Consider the following 25271-nt stretch of genomic DNA (forward strand, 5'->3'; position numbering starts at 1 on the left):
TGCAGTACAAAAAAAGCCTAATTTGTAAATGCATACTTTTATATGGCAAATAAGCAAGTAAAACAAGCAAAGGATCAGGTAAATCCCAGCTGTCGACTTGTCAGGTTGAATCAGACTGTGGGGATCTCGCCAGCTTACAACTCCTTGTACCTGATGTGTAAATAATGAACCTTGAAAACTGCACGGACGAAACTGCATTCCATTTGGATGCTCTCTGTTTTTTGAGGCAAGTTCAAAAGATGTGCAAACGTGAGCCGTTAACAGTGGGTTAATGACGGGGTGGACGGGGTCTGCAGCGCTGTCTGCTAGGGACATTCTACGTGTGATGAATAGCGTTCTACCCTGTCATAAATCATCCCTTGGGCCGCTTATGTCACTGGGATCTGATGTGAAACGGATCCAGACTTGACGAGTGCGTCCTGAGCCAGATGGCAACGGGCTGTAAAATACACGGTATCATGTTGTTCCCCCGTCCTGTGGCTTACTTGGTTCCCGTCTTGGCTAATTTGCAGACATACCACACAGGAGACCCCTAACCAGGCAAGACGTGATGACTGTGTAAACTCAAAAGAACAGTCCACGTCGTAAATTCAAAGTGAACAATACCCTCAAATGTTACTACACTTCCCATCAAATATTTATAATCTTCTTTTTTAACTTATCATTTTCTGTAGAGGTTGGAGGGCAGCTAATGTAATTCATATTTTATTCAGTATGGAATTCAAACTCAATTTCATCACATTTTTCCATTTTCGTGGGTGGCAGTCTGTTGAAACTCAGTGAAGTGCCCAAGGTTTACTGTTCTGCATCTTTCCTCTAGGTGGCATCCTACAGCAACGTAGCCGGAATGCATGATGCTCTCGCACTGAGCCAAGCGCTGACTAGCTGCTCATTGAGATGGTCTGACTGAGTCTTGGCGGAAGCCACCTAAAGCCTCATTGTTTGGCTGCTGTTAGGCTGCAGGGTGTATGACGGCGATGGCAGCAAGAACAACGACCAATGCCCAGGAGGGGCAGCCATTGCTCCTTTTAGCATCACCCATGGGGACATTTTCTGAGAGCAATGGTATGGATTTCACGTCTTTCTACAGCGACCCCCGAAAGATTGAAAAGGACGTCCCAAACTCAAGGCCCCGGGAAGAGGATAATGGCACATCAGGGGATGATGAAAGCTCAATAAAAATTGGACTCTCTAGCACAATGCCGCATGCTTCACCTAGTTCCCTGGACAAACTGGGTTCTGTGACTGATCTCAACTGTGTCAATGAGGGACAGGGGTCTCTAGGGATGCGATGTCCCACCTCTGTCTGCTGGAGGAATTCTGGTGAGTTTAGCCCCACCACTGATCTGAAGGTCCCATACCATGTAAATGCCCTGCATGGCCGCCCTGAACGGTTGGACCAGATTCCTCAACCGCCAAGGTATTTGAATCAGCCCTTAGATGCACCTGTGCTGCAAATGGGCCCACAGAACCATAAACTTGGGACTGTCTTAAACAAATCGGGATGCTCTGTAGATCTTTGTCTTCTTCCCAATGAGTACTGCTACACTGGTGCCCCTAGTGCCTCTATAGATGGCCAGTTGGAGTGCTTCTGGAAGTTGAGGCCTCGCGGCTTGAATTGCTTTAGCAGAGACCAGCTTGGTGACCTTTTCAGCTCGAGGTTTTTGGTCAGCAAGAGCTTGGACGGTTCGGCGATACCTTCCATGGACGAGGGAAGCAACACGGACGACAAAGAGGATGACAACAACGAGGATGACAATAACGTGGAGAATGAGGAGGACGATGATGACGATGTTTTCCCTGAGCTGCCGTCCTACAGGGAGTTCCTCCTCAGCCGGTGTATGAGCAGGAGCAGATACAAGTGGAGCAAGATTGCAAGGAGGCTCGATGTCGCACATATCAGCTGTGACCCCACTAGCTGTGGCTGGTCTGACGAGGAGGCTGTCAACTCTGAGGTAATAGTTGGGGTTCGGCAACCTCAACACCTGCTGCGTTTGTGAAATGGTGACTGTAATGTGATTGTTACAAAGCAACCTTTTAGTTACATTTCCACATTGTTCACTGCTGAAGTTCCCATAATGCTTTGATGGTGTGAAGTCTATGCAGACCGCTTAAGCATAGTAGAAGGAGGTCTGTGACCATCCGGAACCTGATTTGAAGTTTACAGAGGTAATAGTCTGATAATGGGGTACCATATTACAATGACTACTTTTACAAAGGGTTCATGAATGGTTTATAATCAGGTTATTAATTAGCTTGTAACACTTTGTAAATCATTAATAGATAATTATTAACTATAATTAATAGACAATTATAAACAAGTTATAACAGTTTTTTAAAATTAATGAGTTACTCCCATTTATAGTAGCAAAAGGGGAACCTTGATGTATCCCTATAGTACCGATAATAGGTATTGTTTTTGAATGGTCTCTTTTACACAGTTAATTTACATTGATTGTATAACAATGCATTTTCTGAAGTGATTCCAATCTAGTATCTTGCTCAGAGGTACAATAACAAACCATAAACAAGTGTAGCTACACAAACGGAGACGCTTCATAAAAATAGCACCTGTTCAGCCTCGCTGTGAAATGTAGTTCATGTAGATCAGTTTATGTGACTCTGCATTAGGGACACATGAGGGCGCCATTGTTACATGCTGCTCCTGCTCTGGCTCTATCCTGCTGTCTTTCACACTTGAGGCTCTTTTTGTTATTCAGTCAAGCTGGTAGCTGCAGCTGCCCAGCTCCCTCTCCACAGGTCAGCCAAGGTCGCTTTGTTTGATCTTGAAATGGCCCCCTTCTTCTCCCCCGCCAAGATGGAGTCTCACTGCGACAGATCCGTCTCTGCGTTAATCCCCTTGGTGCCGATTATCGGACTCGGACGGTCATATAGTGGCGCAGCCATGACGCCAGAACACGGCGGTAGCTGAACTGGCTGTCTGCAACCCTGCAGAGAGGTCAAAGGTCAAGAGTTCTCTTTTTTGTCTCTTCCCAACAAGAGTGGTATAAGAATGCTTGGAGTCCATAGTGGTAACAGACGTTCACCTGAGTGAGGACAGGATTCCTCCCTAGCAGACAGCCTGAGTGATAAGTGGCTCTTGTTGTCATGGAGCTGCGTCGCTCTTCTCCCCAACACAGACGGCGAGAAAGTCCTCAGAGATGAGTCCTCACTCGTCACTCCGACCCCGGAATTGTTGGCATTAGCAGGACACAAAGAGGGGGGGGGGGGTAGGGGGACTGTAAACATCAGCGTGCCTTTGACTGCACAAAGTCATTATGGGATGGCTTGGGAATGGTAGTGAAGTGTGATTAGAAGGAAATGGGGTGCAGGGTTATCCGAGATGGAATTTTGGCATCAACGTGCAGTTTTCAATTTGCTAATTGAATGAGTCACCAAAGGGAATTTGAGGGTCTGTAAAAATCTTGGCAGTAGCAGTCAAACATACAGTGCTTGTTCATTACATATCCTACGAAGACTTACTCAAGGTTGATGTTGGGTTAAAAGCAGAGGTGATATGAACAGGCCTGCCTATCTGTTATTACATATTTGCTTAACAGATATGGTTTAACTGCAGTTTCCATCCTGAGACCTTTTAGTCACGGGTCTTTAACCTCTAAGTACCTGCTGCTGCAAGTGCCAACAGGAGTGTGTGAGGAGAGCCGACCACTTTAGTACCTCAGCGTAAGAGGAATGTGGCGTGTAAATAAAGTGAAGACAAGAGAAATGTTAAATATAAATTTAAATGCGTTTGTAGGTATTAGGTCCGCTAAGGACACTAGTCCTGTGCATATAAGTAGGGGGGCCACCTAATCCATGACAGAGGGACACTAAGAGCTACGACAGGGTTTGTAAGCTACCATTTTAGTCATTTCAATGAAAAGGACCCGAATTTCACTTAAGCGCTGAGTTCTTGCTGTGTACTGATTGGTCAGTTTCCGATAATCATGCAGGTGGCTCTAATGTTAATGTAAAACAGCTGGACGAGTCTTTCCAGCAAGGAAACAAACCAGTCAAAGCACAAGAGGAACCAAACTATTTCATTGAGCACGGGAGCCTATAAAGTAGCTTGTAAAACCTGAAGTAGCTGATAGTGTCCCGCCTGACACGGAGTAGCTGGTCATCCTAGTAAGAAGAAAGCAAACATCCCTTTCTGTCGGCGGAACGGTTGGTGAGAATGAAATGAGTATGAATCATAGTGAATAAGGCCTACTTGTGCACCCAAGAGTGTAGCACGGTCTGAAAGGCAGCTGGGGAAAATGCAGAAAAGTGACACACTATCAGTGTTTCAGGAAAAAAGACCAAGAGTTGGTGATTGCCTGTCTCACAACCTCCTCCCAGACCTTTCTGACCTCAGTGACACTGGGCAAGACCTGATTGCTCTGTTGGGGTCGGTATGGTGAGGTGGGGATAGGCCTTTTCCAGCATTATTCCAATCAGGTGACCCTTATTAACTGGCTCAGCTCTGTGGGAGGGCAGTGGTTGACACAGCTGGCATCTGTCCAAGGGTCTCGGCACCCAGAGAGCTTGATCAAAGACCCCCCCGACTTGCTGATTCAAGTTTAAGCTTCACACACTAAGGGTGCTGAAGATCTGGGAATTTTCTGAGGCAAGACTTATACCTCATCTTAGGGGCATGACTCTAACATGAGACCTGCTACTCTAGTCCCTGTTGCATACAAACGTTCAAGCCCTAGCCTGACAACATGACAGAAATAACTTAAATCAAAACCTTAATGTAAAAGATCCATACAGTATGACTGAGCTGTATGAAAACCTGTGGTATCACCAGAAGGGGCAGGGAATTGTGGTTTTTGGACTGCCAGAAGAGATTATTTTTCTTTTTCATTACCCAAACCCCTAACTCCTTACTGGGATCAAATAATCCCCTAAAGATGAGAGGAAATCCTGCATATTCACTTCAAGAGAATGACTGCCTATTCCTGTGGTAGCTCAGTAAGCCTGGCTTCATTTAAGCTTCTCTCATGTCCATGAAGCTTCTGGTACTGGGATTCATGTGGTATATTATTATTTTTTTCCCACAAGAATGTTTTTCTCATGGATGAATGTGTCTCTCTGGAGATGCGGTTGTACCCCCTGAATGGAGTGAGTGAGTTGGAGGCAGAAATGAGCCAAATCTGCCCCACCCTCATAGCCATGTGAGACATTAATTGGAACTCCTGGCTGGTTCCCTTCCTAGAAACTAGGAAACCACTGATTCAGTGGCCTGGCATTGGAATCCCAAACTGGGTGAGCCCGCCCCCAGTGAGTGGTCTGGGAGATCCGAAGAGACCCCCCCCAAAATGCCATGTCACCTTACCCCCCATCCTGCCATTTTACTTTAATCTGGAGTCAATTAATGATCCCAACCATTTACATTCCCCACAACTGTTAAACCCAAGAACGCTTCTTAAACATCAGAATCCGAATCGGGCATGTATGTCACACATACACACATATTCACATTCCTGCACACAGAGCGGCATGTGCTCATGCACAGACATGCAAACATAAACATAAATACAGACGCACAAAAATGTGCACAATTATACCATCAGGTACACCCACACAAATACAAAAATACTAAATGCAAACACTAACATGCGCTTTCACACATGCAGAAAGACATGCGCATGCACATTTTACCCCAATGGAGACGCACACTGCAGCTGCGCTCACTCCTTTTGTCCACTGCTTGTCACAAAATATAATTCAGTGAATGTTAATGAAACAAATTCAGCATAACCCAGCCCTCTCTAGCTGAAGCATATAAAATTGTTTCCTTGAGTGTCTCAGGTTTTGATTACAATCCAACAAAAACCTTAGTAATATTAAATCTCAGGTCTGAGCAAGGATATCACTTATGTACTTCAGTTTTTGCTCAGGAAAATGATTTTTGTTATTGTTACAGCATTAATAAAACGCCACTTCTGAGCCATGTTCATTATTAATTCCTGTGTTGTTTACAGCCCTGGAGATGGGCGCTGGTGGGTGGCACTGGTGGCACTGGTGGCACTGGTTTGTGAAAGCTCCATCTTCATGTCCGCAGGAGATCCAGCCGGTGCGTTCGCCCTGGTCCCAGTCCATGAGCCAGCTGATGCAGAAGTTGGACCAGCTCAATCTGGACATCCAGGAGGCCCTGAGCACCAACTCCTCGCCCACCAGCACCCCTACCAGTGCCCAGAGAAGTGAGGTGAGCTGGCGGGTAAAAGGAGCGGGACCTTCTGATTCCCTGGGTTGGAGGTGGCCAGGGGGTATAGATGTATAGCATGTGGGGTTAGAGGCCTGTAGTACTTTCTAACCATTATGGCGCAGGATGACATTACTGGAGTGTCAGAAACATTTTTCATTCTAGAGGCACAATTTACGTGTGCGCTTGCTGTGCTTTTTCTGCTCTTGAATTATGACCCAAAAAGGGGGCCCCTTCAGTCACATGAGCTGCCTGGACCTCCATCCTTCATCTCAGAGGCTCTACTGGCTACAAACAGTACAAGCTGCAGCAGAAAGGGGCAACCAAACTGACCTCCCAACAGACAGGGATTCATTCCCAAAGGACCTGTTTGTCTGCACACTTTAGCCCAGGGCCTTCGTGTGTAAAATACACACACGCGTACACACACACACACACACACACACATATAATATACATATATTTACTGAGTCTGAGCCCACAGAGCCCCACCAACAAATCACAATTTTTTTATGCTTTTTTGGTCAGTGCATAATTACATTCATGTTGTTTTATAGTGTTGATGCCTTAATAATTATTCTAAGATGGTAGTGCAAATAAACCTTTCTATGGGCGAGTGTCTCCAAACCTTTGACTGGCACTGTCAATATATATATATACACACACACACACACACACACATATATGTTTTTCTATTTGCTTGACATTACTGAGGTTGAGTATCTTGTAAAAATCCATAGCAGTAGTACAGCAGTGGCTCCTCTACTGGAGTCTTGACCTGGAACCTCTTAGTCACAAGTCCGGCTCCTATATTTACTCTGCTACGCCGAATGGGAGGCATCTGAGTTACTTTCCCACTTCACAAAACACCAGAATATTTCTGTCCTTGTACAAACTAATTTTGAACACATTTTCATTCTGCCTGGAATATGAAGCCGTTTTTTCCAAATGATTTTCTGCTGCCCATTTGAATTTAATTTATGTATTTTCTATATAAAGATTAGAAGTTTTAGAAGCTTTAGAAGTTTACCCAGCCCTGGAATCTAATTTGTTGTTTAATGAGGAAAAACCTGCCCCCAATTTTCCAACCCCACCTAAAGTTTTGGGTTTGGCCGTAGTATGTTTCATGCCCTGGACTGGAAAAGTCATTATGAAAGATGGATGGACACGATCAAGGAGGTTATTGTGTCATCAGAGTACATTTTACAGAGGTTATATTTCTGAAGGATGGATTTAAAAGAAGGCTTAGTAAAAGTTGTTTCTGTCTGGGAGATTTCTCCGCAGTAGTCATTTCTACTTGGGGTATTAATCAGGAAATCTTACCTGCATGTCAGACCCTCAAATGGTAGCACACTTACCACTTTGGTCACTGCAAGTCTGATCCTGATTCTGGAAATTTAACTGTGAAGGATTCTTGTAACTATTATAGTTGATTTCTCAAAACCCAGTGCTTCTTGTTATTTTGATGTTTCTATTCAGCTTAAGTGACTTTCTAATAGGTACAACATGAATAACTCTTCTGGCACTTCAGCTGGCTACATACAGGTTGTCACAAGTTATCTTGTGAGTTTGATTGGTTTGATGATCAGGACAATGGCTTCTTACTTACCCTTTCCATCATACAGAGCACATCTGAGAAAGCTTAGAAACTGGCTGGGGGATATAGGCCAGATCTGAGCAGTTTCTTCATTTTCCCTGGTTGTCAGGTTGTTTCACCTACCCACAATTCATTGAGGCTTCCTGTAAGTTGGAGTAAAGGAGGCAAAGACTGACTTGAGGGAGTTTTGCGTAGACCAGTGGTGCAGAGCCCAGGGACTGGGAGACCTGTGACAGTGGACTTTGTGAAGCATGGGACAGTGTTGTCACTGGTGCACTGCATGCAGATATTCATTGTCACTGTATCCAGCAATGGGTTGGCCTCCTTATCTGGAGTATGGTTTTGTCTCTGTTTCTTACCCTTTTTTTGCACATTTTATGTGTCGCTGCACTGTGGATTAACGCTCAGAGAGACAGACTGCATACTCTGCTGCATTTTATAGCCCCCCCCCCCCCCCCCCTGCACTGCTGTCCTGCCCACCTAACCCCCTGCTGCTCTGCTACCCGCCCAGCTGCTTTTCCATTGGCTATCATCACCTATCATCTTCCACTGGCATGGCAAATGCAATGGCCTTAGCCCTGGGGTCGCCTGACTGGGGGTCACTTGTCTCTTCAGTAACACTTTACTTGGGGGGAGGGGGCACAAGTAACTTAGTAACTCATTTACTACTCAAGTACAAAGAACAAATGTAGTAACTGCATGAAATACATAAACTGTTATGACTGGCTAATGATGAACTACTACGTAAGCATGTACTCCTACATTATATGTACCCTTTAATTCTGGTGTTACCATCTCATCTTTTTCCTCCTCCTTTTATCATACTTAAAGAAATAAGCTGCAATTTTCACGCACGGGGATCATCTTCGTGCTGTTTCATTGATAACTCATCTAGGCAAACCTTCTCACTGAGACCTTATGAACAGCAGCACCATTTAAAAATTTTTTTTGCTGTGGTAATCGATCGCAGAGGGCAGAGACGTGCAGCCATAATTGGTGAATATTGGATTTGAATTTCTGAGATAGAAGCAGCCGTTTCCCTGTTGAATTCTGCACTTAATTTTTTGTAGCAAGTTTCTATATAGGAAGAAAATCCATTTCCGTTAGTCCTGTCACCGAACGCCTTACTGCACTCTGAACATTGAATAACGATTGGTTAAAGCCATGCCATTCGCGCTGTACAAGTCATGCTGTATGTTACGTTGACAGTCCCGTCCAGTCCAGACAGGAGTCAGCACCAGCAATGCAGTCATGGCTACAGTTGCATGAAATTGGATATAATCGTATACTGTAATGTGACATCATGAACAGCAGCTCTGTCAGTCTCCTAACCAAATAAAATTCATTCCATTGAGCAGAGAGAGAAAAAAATCCTTCCAGAGAGCTGGAACTGTTGCATTTGCTAGGATTAGTCATTGGATTTTTGTATGAGGGATGTTAGTTGTTTAACACTAGATTGACAGTGTTCCAGTGGAGCCTAGAGTAGATGCAGTTTCAGTGATGCACATCAATGGCTGATACATACGTGTAGCAGTGCCCAACCTATTACTTGGGACTCAAAGCGGTCCACTTGTGCATATATAGATACTGCCCCCTTCTGTCACCCTGTTGTGTGCGTCTTGTTTTGTTGTTGGGGGGGGGGGGGGGATGCTGATAATAATTATAAATAAACAGTATGGAGAGGTTACCCCTGCCTTATAGGGCCCAGGCTACGTCACTCTTTTTGGGGGTGTTACTTGAAATATGTGTTAAACATGTTACTGCAAAGTCACGAATCACAGATGAGGTCATCACTATACAACAGCTGCCACTTACCTCCTCTTCTTTTGTCCCTTCACATATGTGTTGTTTACTTGTTTCACTTTTTTTTTTAACCCTTTCTCTCCTTATGTCAGTTTGTTTTGCTCAATTTTCCCTGTGTTGTTAGGTAGTTTTCACGTCAGGACATTCCACACAGCATGTACAGGAGCCTGCTCTGGAAGTGCTTCTGTCAGACAGGGATGGAATTGGAAGGGCTGAAGAGTGATTAAGTATAGTGTGAAATTCCATGGGGGGCGGAGGTGAAGAAGACGACTGAGTGCCATATCATTCACTTTTGCTTGCCCTTTGCCTAATCATGATGGTTATCTTCTGCCCCTTAAAAAATAATTGCAGTCTATTTAGCCTGTTTAGCCAAATTTGCATCCGGCAAGACGATGTGGCTGAATGTTATTGCAGAAAGTCATTTGAAGGACTCTGCAGTGAGTCTGGAACCTATTTTAGGAAACACAGGGCATGAGGCAGGGAATACCCTGGAGAGCATGCCAGTCCATCACATAGTGCGAATTAAACCCCACAGCACTTTAGGCGTCCAGCCACAAGACTACCCAATCACCTCCGCGATGTGGAAGGGTCGACTCTATTGTCAACTGTCTCAAGCATCTTTTTATTATGTGCATCTTAGCATGTAGTGTCAGTGTGGGATAATATGTCCTGCCCTTACCATGGGGTATTACATCAGCCGTTAAATGCAGCTGTATCAGTGCTTTTAAATTGCCACATGGAATGTATGGCCATTGGCTACTAAAGACTGGTTTGGCATAAATATTGCCCCATCCATTTGAGGGTGGTCTGGATACGCTTATGTGCTTTGGTGTCAGAAGTAGTTGTGCAGGTAATAAAACAGTGGGCTGTTCTGAAATAACTTTGCAGTAACTTTGCTGAGGTGGAAGCTGGGGTGGGTCTGCTTCTGGAGAAATGGCAACGGGCTCCATTTTTTGACAATATGATATAGCGTATTAGCAAATGTCAGAGGGCAGTGCTAAATATAGCACTTTTCTCTATCTGATGTATGTTTTGATGAAGGGATAAGATTGATTAAACCAAGCTCTGGGGATCTCAACTATTTCAGGCCACTTTGAAATATGATGCAGCTTAGTGTTTTTAAAGAATGTTTTTATAATACACACAAGCGAAAGTGAACCATTTTTCCGGGTCTTTTGGGGCAGGAAAAGAAGGATAAAAGTTTTAGTAATGACAGAAGAAATATGCAGATGGTATCACATGATGGATATGGGGGCAATACACTAGCACGGGGTCTTGAAAGGCCCCTGGGGTATACCATTCATGTCACCAGTAGGGGGAGACGGGTTTTACCTTTAGTACATTATCTATGTCTTGTTTCAATGTTCGATTTTTTTTCCACTGGTATAAAAACAATAATAATTTGCCCTAAATTTCACTACATTTGGGAGTTGACTCATCAGTGGGCTGTAGCTTAGTGGGTTAGAAATTTCTGCCGCTGTCCAGTCAGGCCTGTGAGAAAAAACAAACTGCTCCATTATTTTGTAACACTCATACATAAGCTATGCTGTTGCTTTGTATGCATCAGTAACTACCATGTGACTATGAAACCAATTTGTGCCAAACCTTGTCTGATATCTTTGTAGACATTCTGTTTTTTCTACATGCAATGCAGTATTGCGCAAAAGTCTTGGGCAGTTAAAGAAAATGATGTTTAAATGATCTTCCTGTTGGTGTAAAGCCATGATGTCAAAGTGTGGCAGCTTAGTCATTTTAAATCCACTCCTAAAGTCAGCCCAGTGTTTGCAGCAGCCATCCAATGATCTGATGGTGCCATGCTGCAAAATATCAGTAACTTTTTTGGAGAAAAATCTAGTTTTGTTATTGTGTTACTTGTAATCTGCATATGTTACAATGTTATTCTTTTTCCTCAGCAAATATACACTTGCCACCCAGATTAGTAACTTTTGGCATTTTCTTTGACTGCTCAAAAGTCCTGCACAGTGCTATAATTAGCACAACTGACTAATGGGTGTAACTTGAAGCTGTCCTTGGCTTTTATGAGATAGACTTGGAATCCCAGGTGTTTATTAGGCACAGTTTATGTTCATTGGCTACCAAAGAATGGACAGTGTATGCTCATTGGCTACCAAAGAATGGATAGTGTATGCTCATTGGCTACCAAAGAATGGACAGTGTATGGTCATTGGCTACCAAAGAATGGATAGTGTATGCTCATTGGCTACCAAAGAATGGACAGTGTATGGTCATTGGTCTCTGGAATTAGGAGGGTGCTTGTCAGTCTAAGAAAAGTGACACAGGTCAATTCTCCTTTGTCTGTCTCACCACTGGCCCACCCATGTGTACTGCTGACTGTCAAACAGATGCTGTCACGTAGATGTTCCAAAGATGTTGGCTGGTCCTGCTCCCTGGCCCCAAGCTTTCCTCATTTATATATCATTTTGGACAAAAGCAGCTGCAAAACTCATTAATAATACTGTAAGTGATCTGTATATTTCTTTGTGGATTTTTGAAATTATACAGAGATGCGCAGACATGTTACAACCCATTATGTAATAAAATGTAACAAAATTTTCATCACATAATGGAACGTTATTACATAATGCATTGTTACACATTGTGCAACAATGCATTATGTAATAACACCGCAGTATGTAATAACTCGACAAAATGTTACAAATTTATAGAAGTGAAAAATTGTCATTGTTGACACACCACGGCACAACAACGAAATGTGTCCTCTGCATTTAACCCATATGTGACATTGCAGTGGACAGATATTATTCACCATCTGGGGAGCAGTACCTTGCTGGTCAGCGATTCAAACCAGCAACCTTCCAATCACAAGTGCCCTTCCCCAACCATTAGGCCACCACATGAGAGGGGTGGGTATTGAGCTACACGTAACCTTGAGAAAAACCACAACCACGAAGGGACTCGAACCCTCAATCTTCTGATCCGAAGTCAGACACCTTATCCATTAGGCCACACAGTCCGCTTGTATCTACAGTATAAGTTTACATTATTATGTTATATTGTAACATTACCCTATTGTTATTATCGTCATTCAATTTTTATCATTTTGCCAAGTCATTGCATAATGCATTATCACATGATGTGTTGTTACAAGACATCTGCTGGAGAGGAAGAAAGCGGGAGAGGAATCCCGATAGGGTGGGTAAAGCAAAACCCATCAGCTGAGTTAAGTCCACGGTCCTGCCATGAAGGCGTTCTTGCAGGGAGTGATGGACAGCATTAATGTCTTCGACCAAGCCGCGATTACTGGAGCCATGGCAGACCAGCGACAGCTTAGGGGGCAGAGTAATCTCCCCAGGATTATATAGGCTTGTAATTTTCTACTAACACTTATAGGGCATTATGGCTTTTAAAATACAAATTCTTCTGGTGGTTTGTGTAATTAAGTTGTTTAAGGGGCTTTTGGAGAATGCAGCTGTAGGACGCTAATGGGAGGGCCCCGATTTCTAGTTCTTTATGTTTCCTCGACACCCATCAGATGACCATCTCGCTCACATTGTGCTCCTTAAGAAGATCCCCTCAGACTGCTGAAGTTGACACGTGAACAGGAATGACTGTTCAGACTCTACCTTCTGAAAAAAGCCATTGGTTTAAAGAGTAGCCTCTACCCACCTGAGAAAAAATGTCACACAGGTCTGTAAGACAGTATGCTTCAAAATTATCAACAACCTGTGTACTATACCTGTGGCACTCCATGAGCGGACTGGGGAATGGAGGGAAGGTAGCTGATTTATGTGAGATGTTTTGATTTGAGGTGGCATGGTACTGCACTGGTTAGCACTGGTGTCTCACATGGCTGGGAGCTGTGTTCACCTCTCCACCAGGATTCCATGTGTGGAGCTTGCACGATCTCCCCACGTCATCATTTTTTCTCTCTCCCACCCACAGCCTAAAACATGCTGAGGTTACTTGGGGGTAGCCAAATAGTCTATAGGTTTGAGTGCCCTGTGATGGGCTAGCACCCCATCCTAGGTGCTCCCTACCCCACCCACAATCTCCGAGATAGGGTCTAGACCCTCCACAACCCTGAAAAGGACAAGTTACAGAATATGAAAGTTCTGGTCAGTGAACATGAGTAGCTTTTGATAATCTCATACACTTGGTTTTGGTGATAGATTGGCTGTTCAGTAATCATCTTCTAACCTTAGTGCCTTTGAAGAGTCATGTAGTGTCATGCTGATCCACTCAGTATGCTGGTTGTGTGGAGGTCTTGTGTTGGCCAAGTCTAATGCCCACTGAGCCTTTAAGGTCTGGTCTGCAGTATGCAGTTTTCATTTATGAATAGTAAACAAAGCATTGACCTAGAAGGAACTTTCAGTATTTTGTAGACAGTTTGACTAGTTGCTGGTGCCTATTGTCCCTGAAGTTTTCACGAAGAGACATCCAGTCTCGATAAGGAGTGGCTAAGGCATTCAACTCTCCTGTGCTACATCTCACGGTCATCAAGTAGGAATGCTTTGGCGTTATCCACTGGGGGCAGAGTACCGATAATGCTGAGATGGTGAGGTTGTCGAACAGCCCAAAGCCTGTGGATAATTATATAAAATCCCTGCAGTCTGTTTGTTTATTGACGCATTGTGGTATATCATCAGCCCCAGGTGTGTACATATAACCACTGCAGGATGCAGTGCTTTTTCCACTGACGCAGCTGAACCACTCAGCATTCTACAGTTGAAGTAAATATCTGGTGGAATCAACCAAGTTCACTAACTGTTGAAGCAGCAATTTTCCTTCTGTTTCTTTGTGTGAGGCTCTATATCACATCTTATAGTTAAGAGTAAGACTTGGGGTGCCTAATGATCCGGCCACACCCAAAAGCTCCCTGTCGATCTTCCGCAGAAGGACAACGAACTGTAGTAACCCAAATATATAGGGTCATATACAGTTTGCAAAATGTTAGGATCCCACTGTTTAAATAGACAGGCAAGAGTTAAAGATTGTTAATCTGACAAGGCTGAAAAACAGCTGCTGTGACTGAGCTCATTTTGTTCTTGAATGGACAGTTGAAAGAGACCCTTTTTCTTCTTATGTTGAAGTTGCTGAAGTGGATGAAATGGTTATATTGTAATTTGACCATTCTTGGTCAGCTGGCTCTTATCCTAGTTTCCTGTCCTCTCTTAAGTTCTCAGTCCTCTGCTGTCCCAGATTATTTCCACGAACCTTTCTGGAAGATGACACTTAATAAAAACAGGCAGAACATTCTTTTTTTTCCCTGCAGTCAATATTAGACGGCATTCTGCTAAAATTTATGATCTGTATGTTCAGAGCCTGACTTTGTCCCTCACTGTCATGTCTGTGTCCTTCTTGTTGCAGGTAGCTGTGAGGATGAGCCAGGCTGAAGCAGGTATGTACCTCCTTAATCCTGTTGTGGTTTTTTAGCCTTACTCTCCTCATACAGGGCAAACAGGGATCAACGTCCTGTGTCACTGGAACATTGCACTGTCCAGAAGAGATACTGTGAGAACAGAAAGTTTTGATAACACTTTAATTAATAACTCATTATAATATAAGAATTAATGAAGCTTTACAGCATCTCATATTGACAGTTGTAAGGCATTATAGTGTTGATTATAATGCTTCATAAGCACCAATGAAGCTCTCATCTATAATGAATTATTGATACTGTCATAATGCATTATAATGGTCAGTATAAGAATTAAGGATGCTTTGTACTGCATTATGCATTATAGATGAAAGCTTCATAGAGCATTCATAATGCATAATAAACATGGCTATAATGTTTTATGCATTTGTATACATATTTACTGAAATGTTTATAGTGCTTTATGAATGCATTATGTGTTACATATGTACCCAAAGTTTTTTCCGTTAAAGAGCAGAGGAACAATCCAGTTCCCTACCAGTTCCACTGAGACAAAATGATCTTTTTCGCAGTGGCAGTGCTCTGGCTGCTTCCTGTATTTCCGAACCGCTCTGCCATGAGGGGTGACTATTGGTCTTTCCTTTACACGAAGCACATGTGTCGCAAATCCTCACGGGAAAGCAACTCCATTCGGTGGTTTGACAGTATCACTGGGTAACTGATGTAAGACGATTGACTGACAGTAAAATATCAGCCTGCAGCTGTCAGTCTGTCATTTGAGATTTGTAGCAGTGCCCTTGCAGGGCGTAGAGCTTTGGCAACACTTCCGCAGTGGTGCAGCTATGTTATGTCATGGATGTGACACATTACTGGAAGTGATCTGTGCTTGTATCTATGATGGGTATGTGCAGGCTCTGGATTTTGGGGGGAAAAGGTGGGGGACGTTTGGGGAAAGGGGGGTGAGACCGCGGTTCTTCTTGTTATCATCATCATCATCATTGTTCTTATTATTATCATTCAATTTGTTACATTTTGTCAAGTTATAACATAATGCCACATTTTTGCATGATGCATTGTTACAAGACATCAGCTGGAGAAGAATGAAGCTTTTTTGTTATTCCCTCCTTTATAAGATGTATGCAGAGACTTTTTTTGTACAAACCTGAAAGGAGGTTGGCGGAAGCCAAGCGTAACTTGCGGCACGGTGAGCTTGGCTAGCAGACACCGTGCTCATGGTGTGACGTGGAACCTGTACGCCCCATAGCTCTCACCATCATGGCCATGTCATGCACACTAGAGGGTGACAATTTTTTGGGAAAATCGTGGGTCAGTTTCAGTATTAATCACGGGACTGGGACAGGACGAGAAAAAAGTCAACAGGAATCATATTAATGTGCCAGGTTTTATATGGGGATCTAATGTAAATTAACGCTGTTTTCTTTATTTTGAACACAATGCTAGCTGTGTCGTTGACTTTTGAAGTCTTGAAAACTGTCCTGTCTGCTAGTGGCTGGTTGCTGGTTGCTGATTGGTGATTGGTGACAGGTAGCCAGTACCACCTGACCAGTGCAATGCATGATTTAAACTTTGATTTTGCGTTTCATGAAAAAATTGACTCAGTGCCAGACAACAATGATCTTAATATCTCACTTTCAGAGCTTTCAGGCAAGTCAGATATTTTAAGGAGGTTTCTTAGAGTCAAGCGTTATGGTAATAAAATAGTGTACGCTGTATATAAGATGTGCAAAATATTTATAAAATACCACACATTTGCAATCTTAAAATCATCTCCCTCTCCTCCCCTGGGATCGGGATGTACAGTATCCAGGGATTAAATCTTCCAGGACTGAAACAGGGCCAGATTTTTTTTAAACTCTATTGCAGGATTGGTTCGGGAATTTTATTGTGGAAATGAAACGGGACAGAAGTGAAAATCCACTGCCGTGTCACCATCTACTGTGCATGGAGCAGACTGATTCTCAGTCCTGAATAAATGATCTTTTGAGTGACAGAAACAGGTGTGCCCTTGCTTGTACCCGAACACTGTCCCAGCCTATGATTTAATAGAATATAGGTCCATTTGTTTTTAAAAGTATCCTATTTACCATGTTACCACAGCGTGGAAGTTACAATTAGAGAGCACACAGATTTTGTAGCTCTTGATTGGCTGAGGGGAAACACTTGCAGTGACCTAATGTGGCCCCAGGGGCTGCTGGGGGAGTTTAAATTATTCCACTTTGTGCTCAGGTTACTGTCAAACATAACTTTTGTCAGATATGCTCTTTCAGTAAGAATGTAAGTGATACAGAGAGGAATTTGTTAAGTCTGGTGCTTACTACTCTACTCCTACAGAAGCTCAATTTTATTGTAAACAGAGAGATTATGTGCTGTAATGCATGGAGGATAATCTGTCTGGCGTTTTTGTAGACAGGCAACCTTGGGGACCCCTATATATTCAGCCGCCAGTGAAAGGGTGTGTAAAATGCACTGCATTTACAACATAATGGCACTGCAAGGCACGTGATATACTGTGACTTACTGTCATGTGATAAAAACCCTTATAAAATGGGTTAAACAGCAAATTTTAAACAGCTGTCTAGAATGTTTTGGTCCTGGTTATAAAGATTTTAAAGACAATTTTAAATTATAACCAAAAGGTTGCTTTAAAATTGATTTGATCATGCTCCTCTATTCCTACCTGGGGCAATCTGGAAGGCCTTCACTCTAAATTGTTATAAGTTCCCTTACAGGTGAATTTTTCATATCGGGATTAACAAATCTAAATGGCATAATCCTCTTTTTGTGTGGATGGGTGCCTTGCTTTTTATTGTCAGTCTGTAAAACGTGAAAACATGATACCTTTGGCACTAGCTTCTAAAATCTATAGTTGCCTCTTCATCACTCCTGAGGGAGAAGCAGTGAGTGAACGTGTGGTCTTCCACATGCCACGTGTTTTGTCAGGGCTTCACCTCTCTAATAGAACATAGCTCTCCGATCGTAGAAGTGCAATGTAAAAAAAAACAGGTTCAAGCCTTTGCTATGCACTGCCTAAGCCAGCCACAAGCCCCTCTCATATTGCCCCTGTTGGAAACTTACTGTAGGTCACTGGTCCATATTTATTCCTGAGCTCTGGGAGATGAGAAGTGCACTGGAATCTGTTTTGGCAGCTTTCTCCTCTCTGCAAGGTGAAGGTGTATGGGTTAGCGAGGTTGCACAGAGCATGCTCAGTCAGTGTCACCACAGCTGACTTGGCTTGGCACCCTGACTGCTCATGGCTGATGGAAAGTGCCGGAATGTCACTCCGCCCATCGCACGGTCACCTTAAGGTCCTTACAGCACTTAATGAAATTGGTCCATGCACCTAAAGAAGTGCTTTTGATTTTTAAAGCCTGAAATCAGAGCACATTCCGCAAGACGTAGCAACCTACAGTACTAGACCTGCACTATGTGTGATGTTAGGATCAACACTGCATGTTATGCACATGCACTTGTCACATCACAATTATCGCAACCATCGACTGGGCTGAGACCATCAGTATGTTACGCTAAAACATTTTAGTCTGTCATAGGAAACACAATTTAGGAAGCTCTGCAGTTTTAATGATTGTTGCTTTTCAACATTATCTCGTACATGTTAAAATAAGTCTAAAGCTCACTGCTGCTGCTTTTGCATGAGATGTGCAAGTATTCTCCAATTCAGTCATAATCATTTTTGTCCCTACTGTTGGACTCATAGACAGTGTGGAAATTGTTCAAAAATGACTAAGGAGAAGAAAAGTGAATAAGAACCAGTCACCAAAAGATATTTGTCTACTGCTGTATGGACGTATTTTGGATTCCGCAGAGAAGATGTTGAGCAAAGGCAAGTAATTTGTTGCAACTGCTTTGTGGCTTTTGGCATAACTTGTGGCAACACTACCAACTTATTTGATCATTTACATCTCAGAATTCAGTTGTTAACCAGCATGAGAACTAATGACTTGCCTTTCCCACTAAAGACAGACCTTATTGCTGGATAGCAATAAGGTCTTTTGACTATAGTTTACTTTGGGTCATTTTTCAACTCTTTGTTTTATAAATATCACAATATGTCTTTAAAAAATTCCCCACTTCAAAAAAGAATTGTTTTCAATCATTCAGCCCTACAACCTATATTACAGCCGGATTCTTTCCCTGTCTTACCATCATTTTTGTTTCTCTGTTTCAGTATCTAACCCATTTCTTTATCAATTAAGGTTATTTGGCTTAGCAATAGCTTTTATACACTTTTTATAATACAGATTTCTTTAGCTTTACAGAGTACTTAATATGTAATATACTTAATAGTACTTAATAATACTTGAAGCAGTAATCATGCATAATATCATACATAAATAACACGATAAGAACAGCAACGTCACCCTTTCCATTAGAACTACAAACGTTCAGGACGTCAGGTTCAGTTGTCTGCCCCATTCCACCCCTGCTAATTTACCTCTTTTTCGACCTCTTTCATAAACAGAAAAAAATGTCCAATTTGACCGCCACTGGCTGGTTCTTTAGCTTTGTGTTTAATGGGCAGCTTGATTTGAATGCATAATACAGTTCCTCCCCTCAGGGTACAATTTACATGGAAGTTGCTTTTCCTCAGTTCAGGATGTGATTCACATGGATGGTGCTGTTCCTCTCCTCGGGGTCTGAGTGTCTCGGAGCTCCTGGCTTGTGGTCCAGCAGCTACTCTAGTCAAAGATGACTCAGTTTATTTCAGAAGAAGGGAAGTCTTAGGTCCTCTGCAGTTGTGCAGCCTTTCAGAGAGGATATACCCACCTCTCCAGGTATTCTGATGATTTTTGTGTCCATGTGTAATTGTACTTGTCATTTCAAGGTAATGAGAGCATTGGCGGTCTTGAGGGGGCAGGTATTAAACATGACCCCCCTTATGAAAGTCTTTGTCCCTACCCCTACCTCTTTGCCAACTTGTGTGGTACTTGAATGCTTGCCAGACATACCTTGGGTGGTACTCAGAGGAGGTGCGTCTCAGAAACATCGTGCCCCCCACCTCTCCCCTGCTTATCCCAGGAATGTGGGGAAAATGCCCGACTGCCTCCTTCCCTTTTCATGTTTGTTTCTTTGGTTTTGAAAGAGAAGCAGAACTAAATAAACCCCTAGGATCTAAGGTGTTGGAAACTGTAGTTTGTTTGTAGAAAAGCAGGGGGGGGGGGGGAATCCCTTTTCCTTGCCTCAAGGCTCCATGGGTAATTTTTCACCCGCTTTGTTTTTGAAATCCTGTAGTGTTTCTGACTACTGTGGGCTAAAATCACTGCATTTCTGCACTGTTAATTGGAACAAGTGACACATAAAAGTTAAAACATAAAAGAACAAAATGTGGACAAGAAAGGTATCAACATTGCTGTTATTTACGCAGCAGGACAGCAAGTGGTTAGTGTCCTGTATTTGCATCCATTGTGTAGTAGAATCACATAATTTATGTAATTGTTACAATTCTTCACATATGTTGTTGTTTGTTGTGTTTTGCACCAAGTGATCTTCAAAAATGCAACACCCTCTGGGTCATTGTGCTGGCATATTATGGGTTGCCTCACTCAGTCCATTTGTGCATAAGGACAGGAGGACTTTGGCCTTAGAATGTGCTCGCTTCCAGTCAGTCTTATGAGTTTTTGCACAAGATGTGTAGACAAGATTATGTGTTTTTTGTATATGTGATTATGTCTGCAGTGCGACGAGATAAAGTTATGCCCATCCTCAGCAGGGGAAATTAATGCAAAAACTTGTGATATTTATTCTCAATGCATCAATCCTGGAATTATTCATCTGGATCTCACTTTGATTTGTATCTTTCACTGAATGCTGCTCAGTTTCTAGCCAGAATGATGTGTTTTATTATTATAATACGCTGTTCAGAAGGAGAGACTTAGAACTGCACTGTGGTATCTAATTCATGAAGCTGAATGTTTCCATATGAGTTATCAACATATTTTAATTTCTTCAGCTGAAGGATTTTCTGGTTATTTATGGGCGTTAATGTGTTTGTTGGTTGCTGCCTGTGTGTGTGTGTGTGTGTGTGTGTGTGTGTGTGTATGTGTGTCTGTGCTTACTCCAGTGAATTTCAGAGAGTGGCCTTTCCTGCATCTTACATTTCTTGTTCTTCACTTTCCATCCTGAAATGGATCCCCTACATTTCATCCAATCTCTCCTGTCATTATGTGCAGTGGCATGACCCACTGCAGATATTCATTTAGCTAATGTATATCGAACAGTTAGTCCCTACTCAGGGTAACCATTTCAGACACCATCAATTACAGTAATGCTCTAATAAATGCATTCTATTTTTTTCTCCTCAAGACATTAAGTAATGACACCAGTTAGGTTACCCAGCTGTGTGTGTACATAACAGTCTGTGAAGTCCTGCAATGTCTTGCTCTCAGATACGAGTATGCTTTTGTAAAAGTATTTGTCCACAATCATCTCTAATGGGCCCACACACATTGCAATAGTTTCCCTCTCCTTAATTTCTTGTCTTCTGGTCACTACCGACAGCAGCATTTTAATCGGGTACGTCTTCTATATTAACAAAAACAAACATGGTACATTTTACGCCTGTCCTCTGACTTCTCTAAAAAGAATATATACTGCACACCAAGATCACATGCAAGCTACAGTGAAACCTCGGAACTTCTCAGAGGAAGTTATCAGTTTTTTAAATATTCATAAATTAAAGGTACAAGATATGTAAGTTACTTTAAATATTGAAGTGAAATGTGGAATCTCTCTTCTTTTATGTCCCGGAGAGCTAATATGAGTAAGAACTTAAAAGATTTCTAGAAATTTTCCATTATGCTATATAGCTTTGAAACATAGAGGTGAGGAACCAAATTCACTTAGCGAAAGGGAATCTTCTTGGCTGAGGGCTCAGCGGTATGAATGGCAGAGGATTACAAAGACCAAGCAATGAAGGAAAAGAGAATCAGAGAAAATGCAGACTATCCTCCCATCGGCATGATGACAGCTGTGCACTGTGGGGTTTGTTTTATGACTTCTGCCAAACTGACGGGGAGCTTGGCTGTGGAGAGTGCCGCACCATTTAAATCAGACTGCAGATTCAGCTCCGGTGCTGGCGGGTGGCCTGGTTCTGCTGAAGGTGACTGCAGTCGGTCTGTGCAGTTTTTTTTCCTTCAAGCTGAGCCACCTTTGTCGGCTGGTTCAGAAGGCGCTCACCCAAGAGATGCAGCCTGGAGCAACTGAAGTTTAATCTGACGGTTTGAGGTGCAAATGGTGCACTGGAATATACCACAATATTTGGTGCTTTCTGGTGATTTGCAAAAGAGCAATGTCAACACTCCAGCTGCGCTAGTTTGAGAGTTATGCCAGCGAAAATTATTTACTTCTGCTGTTCTGTCATCACTAGCTATCATCAACCGTTTCATGTGATAATGCTTTTAGCTGGCAAAATTTTACTGAAGTGTAATCTTGGTCCATTTCTTTATTATGCTCATATATGTTGATTCTGCATGTTTTTGAGCAACTGGATATATGGGTCTTGCTCAAAGGTACAAGAGGAACTCCCTTCCTCTGGAACTGCCAAGATTTTTGTATGTTGTGCACAAGCCCAGTTCTGTATTTACTTTGGCAAGTGCCACTTATCAGGAAAAAGAGTATTTAAAAGTGTGCATTCTAGTATTTTACTTCAAACCCTGTTACCTTGCAATCCACAAATACTTGCTTGTAATTCTCCCCAAATGTGTTTCATGGGAGACTATCTAGTACTATAATAAGACTATTCCCATATCATGTACTTATCCTGACTTATCACATTGTTTATGTATGTGAGTCTGTGACTCTGAGTATGTATACATGTTCATGATGTTCCCCAGATGGGAGTACATAAGGTTTAGGGACCAGTCTGCTGCCACAGATACTTATCTCGATGGTGTGATAACTCAAAAAGTATTTGACAGATCTTTTTTTAAACTATGTGAACACATTGTATAGGTGAAGTCCTGTAACTGCTCAAATTTTGAGACAAATCACATAAAATTGAAGCAGTACTGCATAGTAATAGCAAAGAGAAGGGCAGCCTCAGACACTTGATTTCATTAACATGAAAAAAAGTATTCGATGGAATTTTGCAGACAAATAGTATGGAACTGACCAAATTTGGACAGAAATCACACCAAAACTAAAGTAAAGCTGCTTAGTGGTAGCAAAGGGAAGAGTGGCTGCAGAAGACACTTGACCTTGTGAATGTGATAACTCAAAAAATATTTGATTGATCAGATTTCCACTACGCAAAACATCATATGAATGAAGATCTACATTGGATTTAATTTTGAAACAAACTGCACCAAGATTTAAGCAACAGCGCTATGTAGCAGCAAAGGAAGGGAAGGACGGCTGCAGAAAACAAACTTCCCAGGAATGTTGTAGTGATGATCTTGTTCATTTTTCGAGACTGCACCAAAACTCAAGCAGTGTCACTTAGCAGTGGCAAATAAATGGACAGCCACAGATGCAGATCTGGTGAACCTGATTACACTGAGACAACTCACACAAATTTGCCACATTAACTACCTTTAGATCTCTCTGCATGTCAGAAACCGACTGAGAATCTGTGGATTAACTGTACCTCCTCAGCCTCACACTACTCCTACATTCCCTTTGCCGCTAAAAAGGATTTCACTGCTAGCTTGGAGTAATTCCTTTCTATTTATATCTCTTGGCCCTGTAAGGGGAGACATGTTTGCATTAGTGTGGTGCATATCGACCACAATAAGATGTCCTGGATAAATGCAGCTTTCATTCGGTCTGACTGTGGGGTTTCCCAGGGATGAAGACGGGACCAAGGGGCCCCACTTCGGTCTCATAGTAGCGAAAACAAGTCAATTGACTGGAAATGAATCCCTCTACCTTCCACAGAGAAATATGCCCAGCATTCATCATGGGTGCATAACAGAGAAAGCAGAGGGACGAGGGTCACTAACATTGCAGCTCGTCTCATATGGACAGCATACTGTATACACACGTGCTTATATTTAGTTCACAGTGAAGTCACATGGTCACAGTAATATGACATTATCATTCCTGAGATGAAATGTGGCTTTAAGCAATGACTTAAAGAAGCCTTGGTAGGAAGTGGGGAAGGAAGCCGTAAAGTAAACATCAAATAGGTAAATAGCTGTTACAGCTTAAGGAGCTGGAATGTGACGGCCTGACAAGTATCAGTGACACACCCACCACTTCAAACAGTAAATCTTCTCTGCATGTGTGTTTCTTAAGTATAATGGAAATGCTTGTTTGGGAAGATAGGGTCACAGGGCAATGTTTTTGGTTTCAAAATAGAGGGTTTCCACAGAAATTTGAATATCCTGTCAAACGGCAAGACAAAATCTCTAATCTAGAATCAAAAATATGAAAACAAACAATCTGATTACATAGGCTGACTCCTAGTTTCTCTTGTTCATTTAAGTTTAAAGTAATGTCTGCAATATGGAAGGGTGTGCCCGGGGGAGTTTGCCCTAGAGATTTTGTTGCTGAATGCCGACCCCAAAGTAAATGCTTGTTCAAGTGGGCAGAACAAACAAATTGAGAAGGATTTTCCAAGCTAGCCGTTATTTTCTGGCTGTGGTTTTGCCTCGTCTGCTCCTGTGCCAATATTCTAGCCTGGTGACAATGTGACTCCTTGCTCCTTTGATGGTTAATGTCCTGGAGGGTTTCTGAAACAGTTCGAGTAACTCTGATTCTGAAGATAATAATGACTGCTGGTGTTATTGATAACTGACCAAATTCCCGATGACCTGGCAGGACAGCTTGTGCTGTCACACACTGGTTTGGCCAATTTAAACAGCCGAAGGTTACTGAGGCAAAGGACAGTTTTTGGTAACACATGAACCCCAGTTACTTGTAACATAATCATTAATCAGGTTATTCGATCCACAGCCCACATATCTGGTCAGTTTAAAGCAATCAGAAAACCATGGAAGCACTATCGCTATTTGTTCAACTAGTATATACGAGTACCAGGGCTGTTCAAATCACGGTCCTCAAGGTCCGAGCCCTGCTGATTTTCCAGCCTTCTGTTACCCGTGAACCTTGGTGGCCAATCGGAATCAGTAATTATTAAATTAATGACCTGGAAGAACTGAAAACACAGCCTGGATTGGGAATCGAGGTTCAGATATGAAGAGCCCTGTAGTATACTGTCACACTATCAGAAAGAACGGATTTAAAAGAAAATTCTTACTGAATCAGAATCCTTATTGTAATCCCCACAAGATCTCTACCCCAAAAAATAATCAAATTATATGTGTGGAAACACAGTTAGAGTG

At 42.5% G+C, this 25271-nt stretch overlaps 1 protein-coding gene, 1 long non-coding RNA gene and 1 other non-coding gene across 3 annotated transcripts in view; 1 reads left to right on the plus strand and 2 right to left on the minus strand.

The window, feature by feature from the left end:
* The window catches only part of stard13a (StAR related lipid transfer domain containing 13a), a 67609-nt gene that overhangs the window by 1301 nt on the left and 41037 nt on the right, over window positions 1–25271 (plus strand). Inside the window, exons 2-4 of the mRNA XM_072702025.1 lie at window positions 821–1955; window positions 6050–6193; window positions 14940–14970. Of these exons, the coding sequence (XP_072558126.1) occupies window positions 969–1955; window positions 6050–6193; window positions 14940–14970 (1162 nt within the window). The 5' untranslated portion in view covers window positions 821–968. The remainder of the gene's footprint in view (window positions 1–820; window positions 1956–6049; window positions 6194–14939; window positions 14971–25271) is intronic.
* LOC140579456 (uncharacterized) lies at window positions 2230–3192 on the minus strand. The gene is made up of 2 exons (XR_011983476.1): window positions 3048–3192; window positions 2230–2949 (listed from the first exon to the last, which is right to left on the minus strand). It is a non-coding gene; the product is annotated as an uncharacterized lncRNA (long non-coding RNA).
* Window positions 12513–12585, minus strand: trnar-ucg (transfer RNA arginine (anticodon UCG)). Its single transcript has one exon. It is a non-coding gene; the product is annotated as a tRNA-Arg (tRNA).

The sequence above is a fragment of the Paramormyrops kingsleyae genome, chromosome 18 (genome assembly GCF_048594095.1).
Source record: "Paramormyrops kingsleyae isolate MSU_618 chromosome 18, PKINGS_0.4, whole genome shotgun sequence".
Taxonomy (NCBI): Eukaryota; Metazoa; Chordata; class Actinopteri; order Osteoglossiformes; family Mormyridae; genus Paramormyrops; species Paramormyrops kingsleyae.